Source organism: Rasamsonia byssochlamydoides (genome assembly GCF_041956645.1).
Source record: "Rasamsonia byssochlamydoides strain NRRL 3658 unplaced genomic scaffold VTN77scaffold_29, whole genome shotgun sequence".
Classification (NCBI taxonomy): domain Eukaryota; kingdom Fungi; phylum Ascomycota; class Eurotiomycetes; order Eurotiales; family Trichocomaceae; genus Rasamsonia; species Rasamsonia byssochlamydoides.
Window position 1 is genome coordinate 103,089 of NW_027192412.1, and position 14,897 is coordinate 117,985.

The 14,897-nt window shown below is 48.1% G+C and overlaps 2 protein-coding genes across 2 annotated transcripts; both read left to right on the forward strand.

Annotated features, from left to right (window-relative positions):
• Positions 1-3,514: 3,514 nt before the first annotated feature.
• VTN77DRAFT_4008 (uncharacterized protein) lies at positions 3,515-7,152 on the forward strand (the record flags this gene model as incomplete). The annotated part of the gene is made up of 11 exons (XM_069420020.1): positions 3,515-3,598; positions 3,652-3,740; positions 3,810-4,103; positions 4,165-4,620; positions 4,672-5,345; positions 6,096-6,125; positions 6,181-6,314; positions 6,384-6,585; positions 6,699-6,859; positions 6,920-6,974; positions 7,064-7,152. 11 exons carry the CDS (start codon positions 3,515-3,517, stop codon positions 7,150-7,152), a joined length of 2,268 nt encoding a protein of 755 aa, XP_069277912.1.
• Positions 7,153-7,839: 687 nt separating this feature from the next.
• Positions 7,840-8,674, forward strand: VTN77DRAFT_4009 (uncharacterized protein; the record flags this gene model as incomplete). The annotated part of the gene is made up of 2 exons (XM_069420021.1): positions 7,840-8,068; positions 8,148-8,674. The coding sequence occupies 2 exons, from the start codon at positions 7,840-7,842 to the stop codon at positions 8,672-8,674; spliced, it is 756 nt and encodes a 251-aa protein (XP_069277913.1).
• Between the last annotated feature and the right edge of the window lie 6,223 nt (positions 8,675-14,897).

Consider the following 14,897-nt stretch of genomic DNA (forward strand, 5'->3'; position numbering starts at 1 on the left):
ATCGTCGACAGGGCAAACCCATTCAAGACACCTCCGCCGATGAGCATGGACATGGAAGACGCTTTCGCAGAGGTAATAGCCCCCGCGGCAGCAATCAAGGGCGGGATGGCAGCGAGGTACTTCCTGTCCAGAACATCGCTTAGCCGGCCGACGAGGGGCGAAAGGACGCATTGCATGAGGAGGGGGCCCTCTAGCAAACACAGTACCTTGCATCAGCGGAAATCTATCTTGTTAGTTAGGGGAAAGGGGATATCTCACGAATCACCCATCCCGAAACAGCCGCATCGCCCAAATCTCGCGTGATGAATGCGATGACCGACGCCGCGGCCGTGACGACGAAGACTTGCGCCAGGAGCGCGAAGCTGGAGACTAGCACCACGACCCATGACCGCCAGGTGAGACGGATCTGTCTGTCGCTGTCGTCGCTGTCGTCGCCGTCGTTGGCGGTTGTGGTCGTGGTAACGGTCATTTCAAGGATCTCCCCGATTTGAGTCGTCGACGTAGGCGATACGAGCGTCTCGACGGACTTCCGCTGCTGCTGCTGCTGCTGCTGCTGTCCGTTGGGGACTCGCATCTTTTCTTCATCTTGGGTGATGATGGGGAGTTTTTCGCCTTCCATGGTTGATGTCTATTCAGTGGCAGAATATTCCCAAGAAAGGAAATCTTGTCAAGGGGAAGAAAGCTGACACGGTTAAGTACTAACTAACTAGTACTTTTTCCCATGTTTTAAGAAGGAGTAAAGAGAGAGAGAGAGAGATTGTGAAAACAGCATCAATACGTATGTACAGCACGTACAGTACATACAAGGGGTGAGAAGAGAGGAGAGAAGAGGGGACGGAATCGAGGAAAGGAGGGAATCCAGGGAGGGAGGGAATCGTCAGAACAAGTTCCAGGCCTGTTCTTGTGCTTCGCCTTGTGCGACGATCAGCTCGTTACAGTATGACAGACAGCATAATGGGGGTGTGGCTGGAAGCTTCCTGTATGACCGTAGTATCTTGCAGTACATACATATATAGCGCATGCTACCTAGGAGCATAGCAGTATTACATGTAGGAGGTACATACCTACGTGCCTAGGTAGGTATGTAACTACACGCAGTAAGGTAATAAATAATACAATCACGTTTCTCTGAAGAGTCGTTACCGGTGGCTTGATTGGTTTGCTGCTCAGTTTTGGTTTTACCTCACTCCTCACTCATCCCTTGCGTTTATGGGGAAGGCAGGCAGAAGAAATGTGAGGAAGAAGGGGGAATAAGAAAGGCCTCATTATTTGAAGGTATGTATGTACAGAGTATGCTAATACTTGTCAGACTCAGAGGGTCGGTCAGTCTGCCAGTTCAATTAACTTAGCTTGAAGTCCATGTGGCAATGATAATGGTAATAATACAGTGACTGAATAATATTAATGCCATGCCCTATCTCTTTCTCCCCTCTCTCCCCCTATTTGTTTTTTTACCCTTCGGTCTCAGGGTTAATTAATTGAAATTTTGGAGTCTTCTCACTTTAAATATACCTAACATATTTTTTGTATAACTGTACTGTGCCTACTATACTCTATTTCTGTACAGTACAGTACAGTACAAACGAGATTTATTCAGGTTTTAAGTGTCGGTTCAGTTCAGTCCAGTCTAGAGGAGAAGAGGGGGCGCGTAAGAGCAGTCCACTTGAGGGATTTATCATTATCATTATTATTACTGCTTCTTGATCATCATATGGTATCCTCCTTGTTTGAAATCCGCACTGCACATATGTATTCTCCATACAGCTCTTCATCCCCAGTAGCTAGCTAGCTAGGTCAGCTCAATTCTATTGCCATCGCAATGCTATTGCTACTCCTACTAACAGCTAGATAGTCATTTTTTTAAACAGCTCATCATAATCCTGTGGTTAATAATCCCGTGGTTAATTGTTCTTTGCTGCATTATTATCTATCTACCTACCTTTTAAGCTCACTTCACTTCTTTGGCTTTCGTCAAGCCTAGCTAGCAATTAAATTACTAGATATTCCCTCACATTTGCCTGGAAAGAGAAAGAAAAAAAAAGAAAAGAAAAGAAGGTTATATACAAGCATTTATTCTCCGATTCAGCACTGCACTGCACTACACTCACTTGAAATGGGCATTATCAGCGAAACTTTGAACCCCGGAAATCTCTCTCTATATGCTTGTACATACATTTCCTAGGTTGTACACACACACATGTATTGTGACACAGTTTATTCTGTCTGTACTACCAGCTCGCTCATCTCTCTGCTCTGCCTACTCCGCGCAGTGATCATAACAGTATAACCCCGCAATAGTCGCAATGTACATACGTACTAGTATTTTGGGTGTTCAACATATGGACTGTACAGACTGTGTGACAAACAGACACATTGTAGGACTGGCCTTAGGGAAGGTATTATTGATTGAAATGCAATGCACTGCTGCCTACCTGGTTAGTCGATAGCTACCCACATAGGCTATAATAATTAGAGAGAAGACAAGACATAGTTGGTCAATCAATTAATCAATCAGTCAATCAGTCAATCAAAGGTAATAAGTTGTACTTTAGTTTTATTTATCTATCTATTTATTTTTTTATTGGTCTCGAGTGAGTAGATCTATGACTAGCCATTGATTGTTGTTGATGCTATGAATTACTCTATTATATTTTCAGAGAGAAGTACAGTACAATGAATCTGATGAATAGAATCAAACAAACCTAATTCTTCTATCTTGGACGGTAGTGAGTGTAATATAAACAGATGGAATGATACCTCACATAACGATCAAAAGCAAGCAAAAAAAAAAAACGAATGATTTTTTTCTTTAAAAAAATTTTTAAGTCTAGCATTAATAATGAATATCTTGTGGATATACGGATCCAGTAAGTATCGTGAGGAGTGTCCCAATTACCTACCTGGGTAGGTAGGCGAAAATATGAACCCCCCTGACCGTTAGGTAGTAGTGATACCACACAGGCATCAACAGATACTAATTGACAGTTATTAATCCCCTCAGTCCCTCCTCGTGGGAAATAAAGAGAAGAGGACCTTCGTGGAAAAAAAAAACAAAGTGAAGAAAGCTTTAGTGGCTTCCAGCTTATGCCTAGGTAGAGAGTTTAGGTACCTTGTGGGCGGCACCTGAAATCTGACCTCACTTGTGTTATTATGGGCCAATCACTTCTCTGATGATTTTAATCTAGGGGAGTAGTGTGAGGTTCTCGTTCGTTGATTTGATTGCTTCGATACTTTCCTTCCATGTAATATACAGTACATACCTAGCTAGGTATGTATCTAATGGCTCTACGAAAGAACCTTGGGGGTTGATTTGGTTTCAATGATAGGATTCAAAGGTTAAATACGAAGAATCTTTTTTTCTAAAGCAAGGATATTAATACTTTGCTGGGTACTTATTTATTTAAAGCCCTTATTGTCGCATTGAGGAATTCTGCTTTGGTTTTTATAAACCTTTTCTTCCTTTCTTCGCCTGCATCTTAGAATCTTGTTTTTCTAGTCACTGTTAGCTGGCACAATGATATCTCCCAGGGATAACACCCAAACGGAGGCTTCTCCTGATACAAGGCAGCTTCCAGTGACACTTCTTTCAGGGTTCCTGGTAGGCTGCCAAGAACCGTTACGTTAACTGGTATATGACTGACGCATATCCAGGGCAGCGGAAAGACAACCCTTCTGGAGCATATCCTCAGATCGCCAGTTCATGGCCTCAAGATCGCTGTCATTGTCAATGATATGAGCTCGTTCGTCATCAAGCCCCCGTCATCATTCGCCCGTCATCGCTCGCAGGGTACATATTGACTGACCAACAGGCTCAACATCGACGCAGCCTTGATCACCCACAACAGGGTCTCCCAGACCAAGGAAAAACTCATCCAGCTCCAGAATGGCTGCATCTGCTGCACTCTGCGTGGCGATCTGCTGGCGGAGCTGGCTCGTCTGGCACGGTCCAAGGAAGTCGAATACGTCGTCATCGAAAGTACAGGTATCAGTGAGCCGATGCAAGTCGCTGAGACATTCACTCGCGAGTTCAGTGCGGCCATGATGGAAGTTGAGCAGGACAGCATGGATGCGGATGAGGAGAGCAGGAAGATCCTCGCTGAGGTGTGAGTAGGAAGCTGCCAGCCGTTTACCTCGTTTCTTCGAAAAATGCTAAATACAAGTCAGCGCGGAAATGGGCGGTTTGCACACCCTAGCGAAACTAGACACGACCGTAACAGTCATCGACGCCTTCAACCTCTTTGCCAACTTCGACACCGCCGAGTACCTCTCCGATCGCTACGGTTGCTCCCAGGAGATCATCACGCCAGACGACGAGCGGACGATTTCCGACCTGATGGTCGACCAAATCGAATTTGCAGACGTCCTGATCATCAACAAGATCGAGACCGTAGACGAGGCGGTTCGATCGCGGATCAGAACGCTGGTCAAACTGCTGAATCCGGACGCCAAGGTCATCGAGACGAGTTATTGCAAGGTGGACGTCAAGGAGATCGTTCACACGTGCAAGTTTGATTTCCTCAAGGCTGCTTCGGGAGCGGGCTGGTTGAAGAGTTTGCATGAGATGACTGTTCGGGAGACTGGGTTGGGGAAGAGAGTGGCGCCGAAGCCTGAGACGGTAGAGTAAGTATATCAATCGACGTGCGAATTGATTTGCTAACTGTTAGTTCTTAGATACGGTATCAATAACTTTGTATATACCGCTCGCCGACCCTTCCACCCTCGCCGCCTGTTACAACTTCTCCACGACAAGTTCATTTTGCTTCAAAATACGGAACAGGATAGCGAAGCCGGCGAAGAAGGTGGAAGTGAAGGAGACGATGAAACTGACGAGAAAGATGACGACAGCGTCGAGGACTTCGATCAACCAGACCCTGCCACCATCCTCGCCAACAAAAGAGTTCACCCCGCCTTCGGGCCCGTCCTTCGCTCAAAGGGATTCTTCTGGCTCGCCACTCGACCTCTGCAATTCGGCGAGTGGAGCCAAGCCGGTGGTATGCTGACCATTGGATGCGGAGGTCCCTGGTTCGTGGAGGTTCCTCGAGAGATGTGGCCTGAAGACAAGGATGTGTACGAGTTGATCGAGCGGGATTTCAGAGATCCCTGGGGGGATCGCAGACAAGAAATCGTGTTCATCGGCGAGGGGGTTGATATTGATCAAATCACGACTTGCCTTGACCAATGCCTCCTGAATGATGAGGAAATGACTCGATGGGAAGATGTGATGAGGAATGAGAAAATTTCCAGAGACGAGAAGGTGGCTGTACTGGGGCGAACGTGGGAAGATGGATGGGAACCGTGGCCTGCTTTTGAGATTGAAGATGAAAAGGAGGATGAAGGCCAAGATGGTATGGGCTTGGACAGTGATGTCAGAGAGCAGAAGAAGCATCGCATCAGCGAGCATCTCGGACATGGGCACGGACACAGACACGGACATGACCATGTCCACAGCAAGCCAACGAGCTTGAAGAAAACAGTAGTAGTATAGATTGGGATTATATAGTGCTTCAGTCAATACAATATCATTAGCAGTCTTATTGCCAGTGGCTTAAATCTGCAAGCGCGTTTGGATGCTGAGCATTTAGATAGGTATAGGAAATAGTCACACGTCATATTTCGCATGAGCGTTGATGCTGACTTTCGAGTCCATGGGAAGCAAGCAAAACGCCGCTGCACTTTTATATAGTGAGTTGCCTAGGTGATCTTAATCCATGGAATATTAATATTGGAGGTGCTAATGGACTATATGGATAAGCTGCGCAGTCTAAAAGACTACAAGTGACAATTTGACAAGTAAGATACTCCATACTCATATATCCTGATTTGGCAAAAAGATCTTAGGCGAGTGTCGAAGTCTATTGAATAGAATAGAGGTATATAAGCGAATTAGGTTGCACTGAAGCTTTTTGTCTCGGCCAGAATTTGGACATTTTAGGGTATAACCAGCAACGGTTTCCACATGATGACATCACTGATGGTGAGATATATCAAACAGATACGGTGTCATATGCGTTGAACTTTTGTAAGTAACAAAGAGAAGACGCACGGAGCAAACAGATCTGCTTTTGTCTAGACAGATCCTTATTTCCACCCCTCAGAAACCGCTCCCATGGGCCGCTCCTTCGAGGGTAAAACAGAAGATTTAGGGTTTGCCATTTGCCATCTCGGTCAGCAAATGTCCAGTCACGCAGATCCGCCGGCCTGCAACGACCGTCGAACGCCGACTTAAGCTGCCTGCTGTCCCTCGAGCGAATCTGGCGGTGTCAAAACAAACCTCTTCCGGAACCAGTGAGCAAGCGGAGAAGTATTCAGAATATGTACGTAACGCAATGTTCAGTGACCTGTAAAAAAAAGACGGCGCTAATTCTTGCCATTGATCGGTTCAGACTGCCCTACAGCGGCATGTTCTCTTCTGGGACAGAGACGGCGACGGCAAGATAGCTCCCCTCGACACGTATCTCGGTTTCCGGAAACTCGGATTCAATATCGTCTTCTCCCTTCTGGCCGTCTTCATCATCAACGGGAATTTCTCTTATGCGACCAGGCTGGCCTACTCGTGGATACCCCGATCCCTCTTTCAGGGTCTATGTCGGCATCTATGAGGCAAAAGTAGAGCTATACTATACCATGTGTTTTCTTCAATGACTACCGCGACGTCAATCAATGCTGACAATGAGATCCCTCTCTCTCTCCTTTTCCAGCATGGTTCAACAGTGGTACGATTGACAATGAGGGTCGCTTTGTGCCTCAGATGTCTGAGAACATCTTTTCCAAGTATGACAAACGCAGCGATGGCACTCTGACCCTGAGGGAGACGTCCGATCTGATGCGTGGTCAACGTGTGGCAGTCGATCCTTTCGGGGTATGTAATCACTCTGTTGGGCCCGACTTTTGTTCGCCTGCGTCGCTGAAACGAGACCAGTGGGCAGCTGCTTTCCTTGAATGGGGCACCACATGGCTTATGCTGCAGAGGGACGGTAAAATCCATAAAGAAGATCTACGCCAGATTTATGATATAAACCCCCCAGTCTCTGCCAGAGCCAAGTCATGGCGTTGACAATCGTAGGGTTCGATATTTTGGAAGATCCGCGCGCGTCGGAAGAACAATGCGTGGTGTCAGGGTTTCGCTTCATGGGATCCACGAAAGCTGCATGAGAGAGTTCTTAACTGGAACGTAGCATATCGGTGGATGACCTGCGCGTCTCATCATCCGACACGATCTGCAAGCTCAATGTATATACGTATTATCATGGAATTTTCAAGACGTTCCGGACCAATGTCTTTCAGACCACGTATCCCGTCTTGGAGTATATAAAGCAGACTGCTTTTCTCACCTCCATGGGCTCCATAGTCGCGTGAATGTATATACCTAAGCCAACACTCCGTTGTGGGGAATGTCGAGATAGAATTGATGATGGGAACCCCATTATGTATGTAGGAACGCGTGTTTAGCATGGTACTTTTTAAAAGTCGCAGTTAAAAATTCAAAAAAAAAATTCGTAAGTCTAAAACGCGTTTGACTTGGTTGTGCCATGAAATGAGAGAACTCGCGGGTTCCAGTATTTCTTCCTATCTACCTAGGTACCTAGTTAACTAGTTAGTTAAGCCTTGATCTGCTGACTAAGCAATACCATCGATGATGCGGAGTATTATCACGTGACTTATAAATCGCCTATCACGTGTTGCGTCATTGGCTCAGCATGCTAAATGGGAAATAAGATGAGATCCTTGTTGATCCTCTCAGCTTGCGGCTTGGAGAACTACTCAGAGAAGCACAATATTTGCTGTAAAGAGTTACTCCAGCCATTGCACATACTATTTCCTGGTCGTACCAGACTTATCATGGCCCCAATCCGACGATACCTTCGGATCAGCAAGTATTCGGTTCTCGAATGTCGGATATACCTCGAAAACCCTGCGGATACCCGATGGCTTCTGGACTCTCGAGATCCCGTCCTCCCGCGCATCTTCGCGGCGATCAAGCCGCTGGTTTTGCCCAAGCTTCGCGAAGAGAACGAAAGAGCGTTGGCCAAGAAGAAAAGCAACCCTGTGAAGGATGTCATTGTTGAAGGTGCGATGTTCTCTCTCTTAGGGCCTTATGGTCCGTCTCTTCACCAATGACCGTTGTTGACGTGTTTGCGCTTGTCCAGATGATTTTGAAGTCGCTATATTCCTACGAGAATCCGGCACGCGCCATTCAATCCTCACACGACACAAGACGTTTGGGGAGGCTAAAAAGATAGAAAGCAATTCGAACAAGCTCACAGGAGTAGACGCTTGTTCTGCTGATACTAATATTGAGTCTGGGCGCAGTATTATGATCGACAGTGACGAGGAGCCTGAGATCGACTTGGCAAATATCCCTGAAGCGATATCAGTGGATACCTCCAACGACCGCTCAAAGAGACGTCGGCAATCAAACGGTGGACATGCCGCGTCCAAGCGCAGCAAGACAGAAGACAATATCCCTGAAGACCCCGACGCAGACGACGATAAGAAGCTGAGGCTGGCTACGAGATATGAGGGTTTCAGCATCTGGGGATGGGTACTATGTCTGCTCGTAACTCGCAGGGGCCAGAAGACAAGACCCAGTAGTACTGCGTCTGAAGCTCCAGGCCAGGTCCTGATGGAAGAGTGGATATCTTCACAAGTGCAGCCGGACTTGGAAGACGAGTGAGAGCATAAGAATCGCCCAAGTCTCCCGTAAGCGGAGGAGTAGAACAGACGCCGTACTGGCATGTACTGGCTTCTCTTGAGGTCCTTGGGTAATTCTGCGCCAGTCTGGACCTTAAAAGTCAGAATGATGGACGCCTTTGATCTGCGCATCTGAAACGATATGATTATGAGGATCGGCTGCCGCCATGTGAAGGTGTGCCATCATACGTCACGAGTCCCAAACTCCAAGGTTGAGTCCCAGCACGTGGTTTGTGCCACTATCCTCCAACCGGAGTCGGATTATTAGGACCTCACCTGGGATCACACTGATTCCGCCGTCATGCGGTATATCATACCATGCGGCATGCCCGGAGCATCACGCCTTCGGATGATAATCGCATGGCATGTGAGAAACTCAAACTACTCTCGTCGATAATAGAACGGAACGCCCATCATGCCGGAGTACTTCGTATTCCGTGACGGTTAGTTCTCCGAGTTCCCGGATCACAGGGACAGAGAACACAACAAAGAGAAAGATAACGCTTGGTTCCGAATCTTTTCGTGATCCAATCTCATATTCATCATCTCCGTTCCGTCGTAGCCGAAATTACCTGTCAGCAGTACTCCATACCGAGTAAATGGTCGCGAGAGCAAACTTTTTTTTGACTCAATTGACTTGATCAAATTTTTTACGATGGCACTCCTTAAGATTATCTGGCCCACAGCGGAAGTGTTCATTATATTATGGAGCACATTCCATGATTCCTTTCTGGCTGAGTACCTGCAGGAACCGGCGATTGCACAACGGTCTCCACGTGGCAATCAGGAACAAACTTCATCTGTGGACCCTGAACCGTCTTGAGTCAGTCGTAACTGGCTTGAGCTTGCTTTTTCTTTTCTCGAAGCTTTTTTTCCCTTAATTGCCAAATAATATTACTCTAAATGGTTGCCATCCGTCCGGCCCCTGAGGTGGCAAAAGCTGAGAATAATCTTAATTATTACCTACAGGGGTTCATCGGAATTATGATCGCCAATTCATCCAATCATCATCAACCTAGCTAATAAATTCCCTGCGGTAGTAGTATCCGCAGGAGGCTGAACCTATCGTGATCAAAAACAGTTTAGTTTCCAGAATCCAGGGGTTAAGGGAAGAACCTTGCAAAAAGGCTAAAGCTTCCATGAAATTTCGATCTCCACCTCAAATATTATTACAGTTCCCACAGCTGAACAAAAAGGGGGAGATGCCGGTTCCAACCGCGTCAGTTGGCAAAGTTAAACTACCGTTGACGTCACAGACTCCGTAGGGACTCGGGAGCAAGTCAGGGACGGACGGAGGAGTGACCTCCGTTCTTTCCGTATCCGTACTGTACGCCGGAGGGAAGGAGCTACCTAGGTAATTACTCCGTAGAAACTGTGAACAACCAATGAGAACGGGTGAACTAAAAAGGAAAGAGTGCAGGCTAGAGACCTGCCTAGGGGAAGAGCTATCTTGCAAGTAAGAACTAAAAATCCTGCTGCTTTAAGATCTTAGTTTGTTCCGTACTTTACCTGTGCAGCTTGCTGTCTTCTTTCACCTCCCAGGGTGATCTTTCAGCCTCCTTCTTTTTTTCTATAGCAATCACTGCCAATGAAAGGGTCTCCGGCAGATTCACACCTCTTCTGCCACAGCCCTAAAAAAACGAACGTTTGAAACTTGAAACGCGGTGGGCTGACCGCCGAGCGTTCCATGGTGGAACCTCGGCTCCATCTCAAGTTTCTTTCTGTGCGGCTGAGCTGCTGTGCCACACGGTCTGATTTCTCAACTCGGTAAGCTTCGAGAAAAAATTGTTGACCTTCCATTCCCACCAGGTGCCATGGCTCGTATCCATACATGCAGGCACTAACTAATGTAGCATCCTTTAGGCTTGGGGATTGGTCTGGGTTCGTCCAATGCCCGCTTGTCTCACGGACTCTTCGGCAGGCCAGCAGCAGGAAAGGGGCAGGCTGCACTGCCGATTTCTTGGCTGAGCTATTGAAATAGGGCGAGTAGCTGCACAACTTGCAGCCAATTGACGATTGGGATCGCTGGACGGGCCTAATTCTCGAAGCTGAAGGAGAAACAAGTCTGTAGATCCTGGATTGCACATGATGGAAACGAAACCATGGTGATCGCAGACGAAAGCTGGCCTTTTTATCTCCGTCTGGAGTACGGAGTACGGCGTACAGGGGTCCAGGCTCAGCAGGGGAGCAGTCGTGAACCAGCAGGCCGACAGACCCTCAGGTAAATAAACGGTGTAGTCAGTATCCAGGTAAGGCTGGAAGTCTGGAAGCGTCTGGAATGTGACGAAGGGCAAAAGAATTGCAGTAGGTTAAGGTCAGGTATCCGTACTCCATACGGAGTACTCCGTACATGCCAGCACAATCCTACGGTCTTACGGTCTACCCTGCCATGATCCTCCATGATCCATCTACCTATACTCTGTAGGTATCCCGGTATTTGCCTTCTTGTCTTCAGACTGTCGGTCAACCGTACTGTTTGTTACTCCACCGCTCTTGTATTCCCCTGCCGGTGTGCGGCCTCATGATACCGGAGTACGGAGTATGGAGTGCTCTGTACTCCGTGTCCGTACTCGCTGCGTAGTAGCTGTGATAACGTTTGAGGTATGTTCTGCATGGATCGTTTGCTATCAGTAAGCAAAGTGCAGAATAAGAAAGGATAATAAGAAAACGTGCTATAGATCGAGCATGGGCAAATAGGAAGCAGCAATGGCACCTGGACAAAGCTGCAATCCTGGGGTTTTCCTGGACCCATTCCTTCCAGAAGGAAGTTCAAGGAACAGCTTGATCCTAGCGTCGTATTATTACTGCTGATTCTGCTGATGAGCTGACAGGGGCAGACCCTGAGTCATTCACGGCAGGTCACGAGCCTCGAGTCACGAGCCACGACTTGAGCTCGCCCAGCCCCAATTTGAACTTCCAAGACCTTTGACGCAAATGCAACGGGCTGTGCACCACTCACCTCCACACGCTAGTCCCAGCGACCTGGGCTGCCCATGCCTACAATTACATCGCGCCAGTCCCAACAGGGCCGGTGCCGCGCTGTGCGCATCATACGGAGTAGACTGGCAGTCGGACCCCTGGCCCTTGGCATCCTGTCGTCCGAACAAAGCACGATGATGGCTGCAGGCGGCTCGGCATTATGCGCCTGCCCAGTCAGATCGACTGGCTACCAGCTGGATCCTTGCTCACAATGGACCATTTTCTGGCCGTGCGACATTGCTCTCGGCAAGAATGAACTGGTGGTGCGCTGGAGAGAGCAATACAGAGTGCTCGGGGCCGAGGTCCTCCACCAATGAATTCTTTGAGAAAATACTGCAGCTGGAGCAATGTCTCGCTCTAGCATAACACCTCGCAAAGAAAAAAAAAAGGCGGCTCGGGATCGCTTTCTAGATTTTTTTTTACTGGAATCACCGGCATTGACTCAGTTGCCAGCGGTATCCGGCGTACCGCGGAATGGCCGCGAGTCCCAGCGTCACAGTAAGGCTGGAGCCTGGGAGCCTTCCGCTAATACGTCACGACTTGTAACCGTCCCGCTGCTTTCCAAGCGCCATCGCCGGGCTGTGGGGAATGGTGCGTTACCCATGGAGTACAAGGCTGTATCGCCCGTGGGATCAGCGAATTTTTCGTGCTCAGGGTCCCAGGCACGAGAGCATCGATTATAAATACCCTACGTGCTCCGCTGATGCTTCTTGAATCAGAAATTACTTTCACTCGTGCTCAGGCCATTGACAGTCTGTCTTAGTTCGATCTGTCTTCGACTTGATCTCATCCTTCTATCTACCCCTTTATCAAAGAGCTTAGCATTGACTCTTGAAGACTCGAAACCTCAACTCTACCAACTCCTACAACCTATCCAACTCCACTTTCGAGCTCCAAAACCACCTTACTTCGAACAACATGCCTTCTGCCGACTCCTCCCAGTTTCCTCCCTGCCCTGGTCCTCCTCCCACGGGCCCCCTCCCACCGATCCCCAAGTAAGCGGGAGGTCAACAACGATGTACCTCTTCGCTCCGAGCTGTGACACTATCAGGTGTCCAGCAATGGCCGTAGGAGTGTTACGCGGCTGGCCTGCGTATCTCACTCCAGGCCTCAACACCCACGTCTTGCCATGAAACGCACAAGGTAGCGAGGTGTCCTCTCGACACGCTAGCACCTATGGATTTCTCGCCATTTCCGGCATTCCTTTGTCTTCTTCTGCATACGATCTTGTCCACGTTTCGTGACATACTGGCTTAAATGGACATTTCCGCTTGGGTGGTTGGTTGCTATATTTTTGCCCGTTGGGAGGTTCCACGGTGGAATCGGGTTTGGCATGGCATGGCTTTGGTTGCAGTGGCGAAGCAGAGCTGCTATCTGTATTCGTCTGGGCTTTGGTATTGGCATCTGATGGAGTCCTCCGGTCTATTCAAGATCCCTGTCTCTCTCGGTTCGAGGGAACAGACGCTTGACGCAATGCGTGTGGCAGAAGGGGGAGGTCGGCGGCGATAGGGACTCCGATGATCATGCCATGAGGGACCGGATTTAGGGTTGGCGTTGTCTTTCTTGGGCGCAATTTTGGTTATGGGACGGGGCTATGGAGGTGTTTGGGAGATATCAGCCTCGTGATTTGGCCTTGGGCGCAGTGTCGTCATTCCATGCAGCCAATGATCAATCGCCATTGCTCGACTAACTGGCGCATCGTCATTTCCTGTCCAGTCGGATCCTGGACAGCGACAATCTGAACAGCCATCACCATGGCGATGCTGATTGGCTTTGACCCTGCATGGGTGCACGGCCTCGTCGCTCGTTTTGCCTGGGCTGGTGGCATGGATGGCACCTGATCTTGTCCAGCAGGGGCCCCTCTTCTCTCCCCCCGCTGTCACAGATCGCATCTGTCCTCCTGTCTGCCACGCCACGTGTTGCAATCACCTTGTCTGTCCAGTTTCCCTCCTGCAGCCGCCCATGTGGATCCTTGCAAGGCTTTGGTGTTCTCTTTGGCATCGCTGATTATGTCTTACATCTTGCATGGTGGCCAGCGGTCCCGGTTGCCCGCAGCCACACCTTTTTTTTTTATCTTGGTTATGTCTACTCTCCTATCTATGATTTAATGGTAGTGTAATATCTAGCATATACCCAATTCATACAAGTCATGATCACACTGAGTTCTCTGTCATACAGCCTTGCTATTATAGTTCAATAATAGTCTTGTAGACTTCACAAGCGCTTATCATCTGCAAAGCGTAGATCGTCACAGCAGTGTACGACCTAGCTACAGTCTACGGAGTGTACAGTAATACTCCGTGCGAATCGTATGATCGAGTGAGGAGGGGAAGCGCTCGGATGGGCTGGGCTTTTAGCCGGTGTAATACCCGTATTTATTATCTATCGACCCTGGTCCTGGTCCATGCTTATGCCTAGATACGAAGTAGGCAGTAACACTGAATGAAGCAAGCCAATCAATCAAGCCTTTCTCTCCTCAGCTATCTACCTAGCTAGCTAGCTATCTAACATGCTCAATAGTGGTCTGTAACCTTGTAAATCTAATTAAGAGGCGAGGCAAGGCAATGCGAGGCGAGAGTCGGGAGACTAGGTCTGCCTGTCTGTCCATATGCCTGTCTGTCTGCCTAGTGTCTACCTACCTGCCTTGCACTGATGCATTGCGCATCATGGTACTAATAATAATAGATTATGATGTGATGTGATGTGATGTGATCAGAAATGACATGACGTATACAGAGTATCAGGAAGATGACGATCATGGTCATGCCACCAACACAACACAGGAGTCCTAACCAAAGCAACAATTACCTAAATTAGGTACCTACCTAAATGGATGGTTACATGTAGGTAGATTAGACTATTGGTCATCTGACTCTGACTCATTATTATTACCCTACAGGGTACCTAGGGAGCAAGGCAGATAAGGTCATGTGATCAAGAACAAGAACGCGTGTGACATCCCTGATTAGGTAAGATAAGAGACCATGGATGTCAAAGAGATTATGGACGCAATGACCAAAGAAGGTCAAGCAACCGTTAGGTAGACAATAGTATGGACGCAATGTCCAAGAGGCTAACCATAAAAAAGGGACATTACTAAGGGTAGACACCAGAGGCGAGTTATATAAGGACGTTCATTCCCTACCCTTATATCTATCTAGTCTTTCTCTTGATCATGTTCAATACAAACTATTTATTTGAGCCGGGTTCCGAAGCTCACGCTGACC